The sequence below is a fragment of the Macrotis lagotis genome, chromosome 2 (assembly GCF_037893015.1).
Source record: "Macrotis lagotis isolate mMagLag1 chromosome 2, bilby.v1.9.chrom.fasta, whole genome shotgun sequence".
NCBI lineage: Eukaryota > Metazoa > Chordata > Mammalia > Peramelemorphia > Peramelidae > Macrotis > Macrotis lagotis.
This window is the reverse complement of record NC_133659.1, coordinates 3,844,341-3,856,927: the sequence shown is the minus strand read 5'-3', so window position 1 is coordinate 3,856,927 and position 12,587 is coordinate 3,844,341. Positions and strand designations below refer to the sequence as shown.

The following is a 12,587-nucleotide window of genomic DNA, read 5'->3' as shown; positions in this document are numbered from 1 at the left end:
AGATGTGAATCAATAAGACTGGAGATGGCCCTGCATGAGAGGCAATTGGGTAAATCCTTGTGTAAATGGTGTAAGTGATCCAAGCCCAATTTCTGCCAGACTGCTTTTAATTTTTTCCCAACAATTACTGCCAAATAAAGAAATCTTATCCCCCAAAGCTTAAATCTTTACATTTGTCGAACACAAAGTTACTATAATCATTTTCTACTGTGCATTGTATATCTACTCTGTTCCACTCTGCAAACCCCTAGAAATGCTAGAGATTAGAAAAGTCTTTTCACCTGTCCCCTCCCTACTGCCCTACTGCCTTTCTGTCTAGTGAGTAAACCCTGATCATGCTCAGATTACTCTAACCTGAGCAGCAGCAGCTGGTTAAAAAATCAAAACCAAAACAAAGCATACAAATAACGTTGAATTGCAGTGAAGCTTTTTCCCCACAGCCCTTCAGAATTTTTAGGATTTAGACCAACAAGTCTAAGTGGTTTGTCTTCTATCAGTGGTTTGCCTCCTTCAGGCCTACCAGAGCCAGTACTCAGTTATTTTATTTTCATGCTTAAGGCAAAACTGTACCATCTGACATTGGTTCAGTGGCTGCAGTCCCTTTGGTAAGAAAGGGGAGAAATTGATAGTGAAGATATGTGGTTTTAGTGACTTTTTTTTGGAAAGGCTAAGATACAGCCAAACCACTTTTCAGCATTATCTGTATAAGAAAAAGCACGTGATTTGTGAGTATGGGTAGACAATCAATCGATGGAGGCAAATAACCTCTTTAAATTGTGTGCAGTTTAGTTTTTTGGTGCTACATTTTTAAGCAAACTGATTAGTTCCCTTTATTCTTTTCCATTTGAGGGCACACACAGTTTCATTCTTTTGTTATCATGACATGACATTCCATTTGGCTCCTAGTTTATTTTTAGCCAGGCTATCAGAGTCGTTCTCGACAGGACTGTCACCACACTTGAGCAAGACAGCAACACATTACTGGGAGACCTTCTCAGAGACCAAGGCGGAAAAGCCAACAGATGGGGAATTATAAATCCAGACCGACCCAAACCTGTACCGGTAATTAACCAAATTTCTTCTAGTGGAGCATCTGCTGAGGAGGGTCAGAGGCAGGAGGGCCCAGGGATGTGGTTTTTCCATCTTAGGTCAAGGTAGATGTTGTGGAGAAATATTGGAATGGTGATGCAAAGGTAAATCATTTTTTTCTGGAAGGTCAGCCCAGAAACAAAAAAAAAAAATTTCTTAGAGAAAAATAGGAGGTATGAGTTTTATTACCTTGACATAATATAATTGAAATTGGGTTAGACTACTGCTGAATCTAGGGATTTAAAAATTAATTCTTAAATATTTAGTATTAAAAAATCTCAAACTTAGTTCTAAGACCAAAGATTGTTATAATTAAAATGCAATAAAATCAAATGAAATAACTAAAATCGATTCTTCTGTGTAAATATATTATCCAAAATAAAATGATGTCCTAATTATTCCCATTCAATATGATTGCATTTTAAATATAAACATCTGCATCTTAAAATTCAAAATCAGTAATCTAAAGTCAGCATTGTAGAGTTGAGAATGGAAAGCAAGGCTTTGATTACTAGTGCATTATGAACTAGATCTGCTTTGTGTAAAACACAACTAGAAATCAGTCCCCTTTGTTTTCCTTTACTAGATGAATGGAAGAAAAAGGTCAGTGAATCCTACATCATTATAACGGAGAGACTGGAAGATGACCTGCGCCTCAAAGACAAAGAAATGACAGAACTGAAACAGGTTTTTAGGTAAGGGAGCCTGGAAGGTTCCTTTTCTGAATTCTCTCTCTAAAATGGCGGTGCCCACCCTAGAGGGAACTCACTGTGGAAATTTCCTGCAGGTGCATTTTGGTGAACAACTAGGACTTTTAGAGACTTCGTTGTTGACTGTCAACAAGTGAGAGTTGGGACTTTTCTCCCCTCCCCTCCCCTCCCCTCCCCTCTGGTTAGAGAAAGAAAGAAGTGGGGGCCGAGAAAGCCAGGGAGCACCTCATTTATGCCTGCAGGTGGTTCTTCTGGGATGGTTCAGTGACCACAAGACTGATCTAACTTCCCTAATGGTCGGAGTTAGGTGACCACTGTCCTCCTTTGGTGATTAGAGCAAGTCCAACTTGGACTAACCCTTTGGTCTTGCAGACATTTGAAAGGATGGGGAGAGCATGTCATCTCCACTCAGGCTTTCAAGTAAATTTTATGCTGTGGAAGTAGGAGAAAAATGCATCTGGGGTGGTGTCATGGCCCAGGGAAGAACAAAACAAGCAAATAGAGGGGCAGGACCCCCCTGGGTTCAAGAAACTTTTAGAGAATTAGCCTGTATTCTAGAGAAGTCACTGAGGCTGGCTGCCTAACTGAGGGAAAATTTAGCCACTCGAATCCTTAAAAAATGTATGATTCCCACCCTGGGCCCATGACAGAGAACTGGGGTTCTTATAATCTGTTTTTCTTTATTATTCTCAGAAAACATGTACAAACCCAAGGACCTCGTAACATTCTATCTTTTCAAAAGCAGCCCCAGACACAATGACATATATACAGTGCTCATATCTGGATAATAAAATCTCTGTGGATAAAATACTTTTAAGACTTTTGTCAACAGAGTTGATAAGAGCCAGAAATGGACTTGATTTATGACCTAGGAGAGAATTGCTTCAGATGTTGTCCTCATAGGCTAAGGTGATATTCATAATGCTGACAAGGCATAGGGATGACCCTGGACTGTCTACTTTGTGTGTCATCCGTGTGACATGATGGGTAGAGAACCAGCCTCAGAACCAGGAAGGCCTGAGTGCAAGTCCTGCTTCTGACTCAGACTGGCCATCTGACAAGCCTCTTGGTTCTCCTGGTAGCTCTCTAAGATTACGTGACAATTGATCTGCTTTGGTGGGGGAAGTGTCCTCATCCCAGACCTCCCTCTATGAATGACATCATAGGACCGCTCTCTGTCCTCTCTCCATTTCACTTCTAATGGCCTAATCTTTGTGGAGTTTTTACCTCATTAGGGTGGCATTCTGTCCACTTGACCCTCTCCCATGGCCTCTGTGATCCAATGACAAGGTCTCCCTGCCTCCATCTCTATCCCCCCACTTAGGCTATCCCTCATGCCTGAACCCTTGTCATCTTCATTCTCTGGAATCCTTCAACTTCCACCTGAAACTTCATCTCAAAACCGTCCTTATTGGTCCCCGCTGTGATTGTCTCCAAGTGATACAGGATATAGCTTGTCTGAGAAGAACCCTTTCAGACTGTGGCATCCTTTGGAAAAGGGCCTGGCTTTTGTCGTCTTTGTATTCAAGTGATTAACACGTGGTTTGTGCTTAGGTCAGTGCTTCATCAATGTTCTCTGATTGATTGACAGTATTGCACCAAGAGCAGGGTGATTTCTGAATAACTCCTTCAAGCATCAGGTCCTAAAGAATCAGGTGGCTTGGGGAACTGATCACTGGACTTGGAATCAATTCTGCTACAGATTCTTATTAGTTTTGTGTGCTCCAGGTCAAATACTTAATAGCCTAGTTCCCCTTATGAGAAATAGGGTGCCATAGAGGTATAGCTTACTGGGGAATTTGGGCAAATCACTTAATTTAACTGTGCCTCAGTTTCCTCATCTGAAATGAGGGGATTGGTATTGGTGACTTCATTATCCCTTCCTGCTCTATCTAAAATCTTGGGATCCTAAGAGTATAACTCTGTTTTCCCTCCAGGTCATAACCTTCTTGACCTTCCTTTGAATATACCAAATATTTAGTTATTAAATTAATAAAAATATGCAACTATCTCTCTGAATCTGTGGGGCAATTATGTGTGACAGAGTCAGTTTAATCCAACTGCTCAAGTGTTATATTTTAACAATCAACCATTTGGGGTTACAGGAGATGTCAGCTTAGAAAAGGGGAGGATCATGAGAAAGAAGCTTAATTGGATCACAAAACTTTATACTCTTCGGGGTAAAAGACAAAATCTTTAAAAAGTAGGTTCATTATGCTACAAGAAAGAAAGTAACCTTTGGGTGCAGGACCACCATTTTTAATGGCCCACACTACATTCTGCCAGAATTTATTATTAGCAATATATTCATAATAGCTGCTTCATTTTAATTAGGGACTCCATCTATGCCCCGGCAAGCTCTATGAACTCATTAGGATCTGTTAAGGTACTGGATGGCGTGGCAGATGACAATGAATGTAAGGGGAAATTAGAAAGTCAATTGGGCTTAGGATGTTAGAATACATGGGAGGTGTTCAATTGGCAGTGAGTTCGACACACGCTGTTACTTTAGAACAGGCAAAGGGAGAGAAAATTAAATTTCTCTCCTAGGAATGATGTGTTTTAAAATCTTGAATATTTTAATTGCATATATCAAAACAGAAACATTTCACTAGAAACCAATGGGAAATGAAAATTAGTATCTAAGTATAACCACAAAAGTAACTTCCAGTAAGAAAAAAAATCCCATCCTAGTTATTAAAGTTGAGCCAAAAAATGTACTATGATGAATCTAAAGTACTGAATCTCATTAGGGTCTAGTCTCCTGCTGATTCACTTCATTGGCATGAAGAGACATTAGATATATAAGAAGTGGGCAAAGTGTGGGGAGAGCATTGGGGAACAGGCAGGAGCTATTTCCTCAACAGGAGACCAGACAGTGTGAATTGATAATCAGAAAAGAAAACAAATATCTTTTTAAATGACTTTTCCCACCTTTCAAAACATCAAGAAATAGCAGCCATGTCTTGCTAATATTTTAAAATCTGCTTCATTGCTATCTTTTCATCTTGACATCAGTTACAGCCCTCCCACCACCAGACTGAATTCTCCCTTTTCCTAAAGAAAACCAATTAAGCTAAAACATTCCCTCCATAGACTCTATCTGTTCATAGATATAATACTTGGCAGTCTCCACCTCTCTGCCATAAGGCAGTAGGTGTGCTTGAGTCCACATCTTCTATAATCTTCATTAGCCATTAAATTACTCAGAATTTGCATCCTTTCAGTGGTCTTTGCATTTCATGCCAACCTCATCTTAAAGCTATTTGGTCATGGGCCCAAAATAGGAGAACCACATGGACCTGCAGGACTCTCTAGCCCAACCTAAAGCTACGAATCTTCTTTATAATACCACTAATCACTGACCCCTTGCCATTTCTTGAAGCCCTCCACAGAGGGGAAAGGTCCTCCTTCCTGGGAGTGTCCATTCCACTTTGATGCACTCTAATTATTAGGAAGTTTATTCTCTCTACTCCTCTGGTCATCCAGTTATCCATTTATTTATTTGCTATTTTATTGTTATCAAACCTATCTTGCAGTGACCAAGCAACTTGAACTTCTAGTTCAGATGAAAGCCAATGCAATATCTGAGGACAAATCTTAAGCCTCCCCTGTCTTCTCCAAGTGAAATATCCCCACTATCTTTTACTAAAACTATGGCTATGGGTATGAAATCAAGGCCCTTCCCCGTCACTCATTTATGCAGGCTCTCGGGCTTCTCAGAATCCTTCATTAAATGTGGGGCCAGATGAGACTTGATCAGAGCAGAGAACGGGGGTGGGGTGGGGGGAGCATCATTCCCCCATTCCTTGGCATTGTGCCTCCAGGCCTAACATTTCATTAGCATCTTGGTCAGTTTCTTTAATGGGAGCTAAAAACAAACAAACAAACAAAAAAACAAAACAAAACTATTGAGATCACTTTTACCATTTGTGTTAATAAAATATTTCTTGACTCTTAAGGCAAATTTTAGAGGTCTTTTGTTTTTATAATGCCCACATTCTTTGACACATCTGCCTTCTTTCCCCTCCCAGAGAGCCATCCCTTATTACAAATATATAAATGGGGAAAACAGCACAGCAATACAAACTTGTTACTAGAAAAAAATCTGACATTACCTTTGTGTTCCATATCAAGCAGACACACATTTTAGCAAAAAGGGAACAAATCACTGTCTCATTTGATATCTCTTTTTTTGAAGCCAAACTCGGTCATTAAAATTTCACAGTTTCAGTTGTTTTATTGTTATCTCCTTATCTTTTAAAAAAATTATTGAAGAAATTATCACCCTGGTTGCTCTTAAAATACTTTTAGTAGTTCATATATCTTCCAAGCTTCCTTGGATTCATAGCTTCATCATCTCTCCTCTAGACATTATCCAGCAGATGTACATCTACTTTATTTCTAGTTCTTTGCTGCTAGGGCAACTAGGTGGAGCAGTGGGTAGAGCACTTGCCTTGGAGTCAGGAGACCTGAGTGCAGATCCAGCCCCAGGCTCTTGACACTTCCTTGCTAAGGGACCTTGGGCAAGTTACCCTGAGTGCCTTGCATCTATGGCCATCTCCAGGTGTCCTGAATCATATCTGGTCACTGGACCCAGATGACTCTGGAGGAGAAAATGTGACTTGGCAGACACCTCCCTCACTCCAATCCAATTCATGTGCTTATCTTGCTATCACCTTCCTGATGTCATGGTCTTCTTCAAGAAAGAAGGACAAACATCATTTCTTTGCTGCTCAAGCATAAATATATAAAGATTTTGGTGTATGTGTGGTATATTTTTTATTGTACTACCATTGTATTTTTATCATTGTATGATCATGGTACAATTCATACCAGTAGAATCTCTGAAACACCATTTTTGTGATTTTTGTAGTCATGATTCAAAATTTATTTTCAGAATGATGCAACCAGCTCCATCATCTATTGTTGACCCTGTTGTGCACAATTGCTCTCCCAGTCACTATTCTCACTTTGTTGTCCAATTGCTGAGTGTGATGTGGCATAATGTGCTTGTTTCCCCTTGGATTTTTGTTGGTCTGGGTTTGAGCTTTTGGTTCAGGACAGCCAGTTCTGAGAGCAATAAAAAGCCCTCTGGGCCCATTTTTAAGTTCATCTTCATCATGAACATTCCTTGTATTGCTTTCTTAGGTCTAGATAATCCGTAAGTAAATAAGTCAAACCCTGATTTGTAGCTTTTGTTGATTTCATAGCTGTAAATGCTCACATGGAAAATTTAGCTACCGGTCCTCAGAAATGATTCAGATGGACTCCAGTCTACCCCCACAGTCACGGGGAGATTCGAGTGTATTAAAAATGGGTTGAAACAATGAGCACTTGTTCCTAAATGTGCATTTTGGGGAACAATGTACTATTGAATATGTGTAAAATTGATAATAAGGTACAATTAGATAAAGTAATTCTTTTATCATGGGAGATATACTTATTAGTCACCTCACTAGGACATAAAATAGAAAGGAATTATATTTTTCCATCTTTCATCCAATTGCATGTTTCACATTCTGTTATATTTATACTATTAAAGTATGTAAAAAACAAAATATGTACAAAAGAAGGATTTATATTTAAGTATGATAAAACAAAATATGTATAAGACAAGGATTTATGTTTAATTATGGCAGTTCTGGCACAGTAGCAAAAATCAGAATTCAAAATCAAGAAACCTGAATTAGATTGTTGACTGTGTAACTTCCTAGCTTTGATGTCTCAGATCAACTCCTTGACCTCTCTATGTTTCCTTGACCTCTCTATGTTTCCAATGTTTATTCTTCATGTGGGAAATATAATGTTGGTACCCACTGCTGTGTTGATATCAATACCAACATGAATCTGCTAATGGCTGCACTAGACATTCTAAAATACTGTCTAAATTTCAGTGATTATGTGCACTAAAGCAAATTACAATGAGTATTTTATTAATCCTGCTCAGAGTAAGAAGGATACTAACTAGGTAGGGTCTACTTGAGTTAAGCAAAGAAGATGGAAAGCTTGCAAAAGTTCTAATCCCTAATTCCTATACAAATAAACTTTTAAGGCATTACAGAGAGATAATATGAACATAATTGGCAATAGTCTTGTGAATCAAAGTAAGAGATTTGTTAGGAGAAGAAGAAAGCAGCACAAAACTGCCAATACAGTTTTGATAGATCAATTAATTCCAATAGAAAACTATAGGGACAGCAAAGGACAATGTCTACCAGCAGAGAAAGTATCCAACAAGAGGTCACAGGAAAAGCTCATTAAGCTCTCTAGAGAGACTCATCATGTACAGGTACTAAAAAAAGGTTGAACTACATAGAAATCCTAATACGAGAAGAAAATCTCTTTTCCTTTCATTTCATGACATAGTCTAAAGACTAAGCTGTGGCTCTGGGAGAATATGAATCCTTTCAAAGGATGGGATAAATAGAAAGTCCTTGTAGAATGTCTTTTTACATTAAAACCCTATTCAGGAAAGTCAAATTATGGAGGGGGAGGGATAGCAAAGAACATTTACTGGAAATCCATAGGAGGAAGAAAAAATGTGATATTTTAGTGACAATATACTACAAACTACCTAACCCAAGGGAGGAAAAGAACAGTTTGGGAAACAGATTGAGAGTCAGGTAGTTTTCCAGTTTATTTTGATGATCCAAATAACACCAAGTGACCTCTACACCCATCAAAAGTAGAGGAGCTGGAGTCTTTCCTGGCCTGTCTTCAGGACAAGGAAGTAACAGGGGGAACTATAGTTGCTCTTCTTTATCTGATCCTGATCAATAAGAATTCATGGCTAAAGTAGAGAGTATTGGAACTTTGAGAGATAGTAAATCTATGATCTTAAAATTCATATTAGAATAGAAGTAGAGAGCCAGGGATGCTCTGGTAGTCTTCTTAGGTTTAGGGAGAGCAAGTTCATTAAAAAGAAAAATGAGATTTAATCTACTCACTATTGGAGTGAATAACAGGGAAGGGCTGACCTGGAAGATGGGGGGGGGGTCGACCCAAACATGCTTCCTCCCCCTCCATAAACAGCCCTACTTTCATTATGCTTTTGACAGGACCAGGACCAGAGACTGGGTACAAGCTTGGCCAGCTTGGTCTAAGTTCTCCTCCTTCCACCTCTTTCCATCTCTGTGATGGAGATTGATAGTTGAACCATCAGTGTTAGGACATAGCAAGCTATTGCTCTCTGGCTTCACTCTGGATCCTTTGTACTTTTTGACACTGGCTGCCTTGACCTTTCTTCTCTGACCACTACTCCCTGTCCTCTTCCCCATCCCCGAAGCCTTTTTCCAGTCTTTCCTATTATGCCCTCTGGAGCTTCTGTGAAGAACTACCTTTAATTCAGACTTATAACTTTACTTCATAAATTATTGAGTCTGTGCCTTGCATTTACTTCTCTGTGGATATGTTGTTTCTAATCAATAGAAATATCACTCTTTGAGGCCTGGTTTATTTGAGGGAGTCAGTTAGTGGCAAAGTATAGAGCCCTTCACCTAGGGGCAGGAAGACCTAAGTTCAAATGGGATTTCAAATGTTTGACTGGGCAAATCACTTCATTTCTTTCTGCCTCAGTAACTCCATCTGGGAAATGGGGATATTCCTTCTAGGGTTAAAGTGAGGATTAATAGTTCTAAAAAATTTTGCTCAAATTAAAGTAAATATGAAAGCTGACAATTATTATCAATTACTATGTAAGAATTTTAAAACAATCTCCCATTCCACTTAGTCTTGATGATTTTATTCTATGAACTTATTTCTGAGTTGACTCCATCAATCAAAAATATAATCTAGGGGTAAATCAAAGGCATTTCAATTAGGTTTGACATGAAAATGGTTCAGACTGACAGATGGACTTGGTCATACTATAGTCATAGATAGCATCAGGGCTATACCAGAGTCTCCTTGAACTGGGTTTTTAAAACTGACTTAAATTTCAGTCTCTCGAGACTTCATTTATTATTTTGTTGCTTTTCTAGACTTAAAAAGAAATGGATAAAAATATTAGTAAGTCAGATGTTTCCAGAGACTCAGTCCTTAATCATATACCAACACACTCTTGAGTGGCATGCTTATCAAAGTGGAAAATGTCTCAAATATGGTAGGGATTGCTTAGGAGTGAGATGTTAAAATATGGGAACCCTGCCTAGACCTTAACCCTGACCTTGGTTTCTCCTTTTCCACTCCTGCCACAGGAATTGCTAGAGAAATCTGGTGGTTCAAAGGATTCGGGCTGTCCTAGCACCCCAGTTGATGCTGAGTCTTCATCACATGGGAAACCAAAAGGACATACAATACCCCAAAGAAAGTCAGTTTTCAGAGTCCTAGAGAAAAGCTATATCTTGCTCAGGTGACCCCTCAGAGTAACATGTCAGGAGAGGACTAGATGCTGTAGGCTACCCTTTGCCCCATGGGCTCCAAGCTTGAACGCTCACTTTCCTGAACTAGGGTGGAAGTGAGTCATTGACTTTGTGGGGTGAGATACTTTGGGGATAGATTATACCATTGTGACAAATACCCATTTGTAAAAGCCCAGTCTGTTTAATGGACATTAATCTACAGTTATGAATGGAAGCTTAATTGGGAGGGGGGACTGGCGAACATTAGCACTAGAAAGATACCTCCTCAACCATCCTTGGGTACCCTTCATCTCTGAAGGGTCAAGAGCCCCTAATTCTGATAACCCATCCCCCCCAGGACTGGCAGGAGTTGGGACATGTGTAGCAGGAGTCAAGCTTCCTGAAGCTGCTTGGCTCTTTCCCAGAAGGGAGGTTTATTCCAATTTCTGATGCATGAGGTGAAAAAGACAATGACTATGGGGAGATGATTTCCCAAGCCACCTTCCAGCAGTCTGCCCTTCTCCCTTGAGGAGAGGGTGCTCCCAGTTTTCCACCAACACCTCTGCTTTTCCCTTCTTTCCCTCCCAGCTCAAGCAGGAAATCAATCTCTGGCCTTACATTTTCATAAATGATTTGGATGAAGGCATGGATGCCTGGTTTATCAGACTTGCAAATGGCCCGAGGCTGGGAGGAAGAGTTAATCTGTGAGGTCAGAGAGTCAGGAACCAGAACTATCTAAACAGCTTAGAACAATGGGACCTGCAAACTAGCATGGATTTGGATAGTGACAAGGGTAAAACCTTAGGCTTTGGGTTCAAAATATCAGACACATGCATCCCCATTCAACCCTAATAACTGAAATTTGGTCATACTTTGAGGTTTATCCCCCCAAAAAATAACACTTCCCATGTGATCATCCCCATGACCCTGATCGGCACATGCTATAATTCTCCATTTTTCAGATGGAGAAACTGAGGCTGACAAGTTAACTGTCTTGCATATAATCTCCTCTCTAGTAAGAACCTGAAAAAAAAAAAAAAGAACCTGAGCCAGAATCCAAATCCAGATCACCCACATCCCAAATCTTGTATTCTTGACACTCCACCACATGTAAACAGCTAAGTGAACAACAGCAGCTCTAAAAATAATGATGGCAGCAGCTAACATTTGTCTAGCGCCTACTCTACCCCAGGGCCTGAGGTAGATGGAGGTTAACCAACTTGCCCAGGATCACACAGCTAAGAAGAATCTCAGGCCAAATTTGAACTCGTCCTCCTAATTCATGGTCTGGTGCTCATTGTACTGTGATGCCCCCTCCTTATTTCTGAACTACAGTTTCTGTGAAAAGGGGAGGTTTGGGGACATAATGAATTTGATATGAGCTACCAATGTGCTGTCGCAGCCACCATAACCAACCAAATCTTGGCCTACTTTAAGAGAGATAGGGTGTCTCATGTGAAGGAGCTATTTGAAGTATGGGTTGACCTTCCTCAGATCTTCCCTGGAACAATACATCCATTTCTGGCTGCCATATTCAAGGGTACATTGACTGACTGGAGCAGAACAGAAGAAGGTAACTAGGATGGAGAAGAACCTCAAGATTCTACCATTTCAAGATGGAGCAAAGGATAGGAAGACCTTGGGTTCAGAGACAAGAAGGAAAATTAAAATGAATTTTAATGCTAGAATTTGCAGAGAGGGAAATTTACCTTCCAAGAAAGGGCTAACTTCTTCCTGATCCAATCCAACCCAATTTTGAGAAGCTGCCATGGAGGGGCGGGATAGACTTCCCTTTCATTGCCCAGTCCGGATAGCTCCACAGGAGTGGAACCCCCCTCCCACTGGTAACTCTCTCCACTCAGGGAGTGAAGTCTGATATTTAGCTGGGTTTCCACCAGGCTTAACTCCTTTCTCTCTTCTCTGCCAAGAACCTAATGTTTTTCAGGTTGCCCAGAGAACTCATTCACAGGTCACTGTGATGTTTTAGGAAAGCTCCTTCAAGCCTCCTCTAGGCTTTAACCTCTAAGCCTTCTGGGATTGCTTGACTTCAGTGGGAAAGTGGGGGATGGAGGGTAATTCTTTTAAAATGACTCCTGCATAATATAAATGGTACTTTTCACAATAACTCTAAAAATATCAGGCACAGATTTTTCCCCCCTTAAAGAGTTAGAGGATTGGGGTGGGTTACAATTCATACTCCTTAAAATATTAAAGTGGACTGACTGAATGTGTAACAGTACACACTCCCCTGAGTTTTAGCATCACTTTCTCCTCCAAAAACCATTTGAGTCCAGTGGACAGATAGGAATCAGGATGACTGAAGATGGCCCTGGGTGTGAGGCAATAGGGTTCAAGTGACTTGACCAAGTTCATAGTTAGTGTCAAGTATCTGAGGTCGAATTTGAACTCGGGTCCTCCTGACTCTAGGCCTGGTGTTCTAGAGAGA

General features: G+C 40.2%; 1 protein-coding gene across 4 annotated transcripts in view; it reads left to right on the top strand.

Moving 5' to 3' along the window:
- Window positions 1-928: 928 nt before the first annotated feature.
- Window positions 929-12,587, top strand: part of TNNI3K (TNNI3 interacting kinase) — a 305,481-nt gene continuing 293,822 nt past the window's right edge. For 3 of the 4 annotated variants that reach the window (XM_074221174.1, XM_074221175.1, XM_074221176.1), the window contains exons 1-2: window positions 929-1,062; window positions 1,676-1,784. In XM_074221174.1, the coding sequence (XP_074077275.1) occupies window positions 1,023-1,062; window positions 1,676-1,784 (149 nt within the window). In that variant the 5' untranslated portion in view covers window positions 929-1,022. Of the gene's footprint in view, window positions 1,063-1,086; window positions 1,194-1,675; window positions 1,785-12,587 lie in introns of those variants that run through there. The other variant, XM_074221177.1, reaches the window with a different exon arrangement.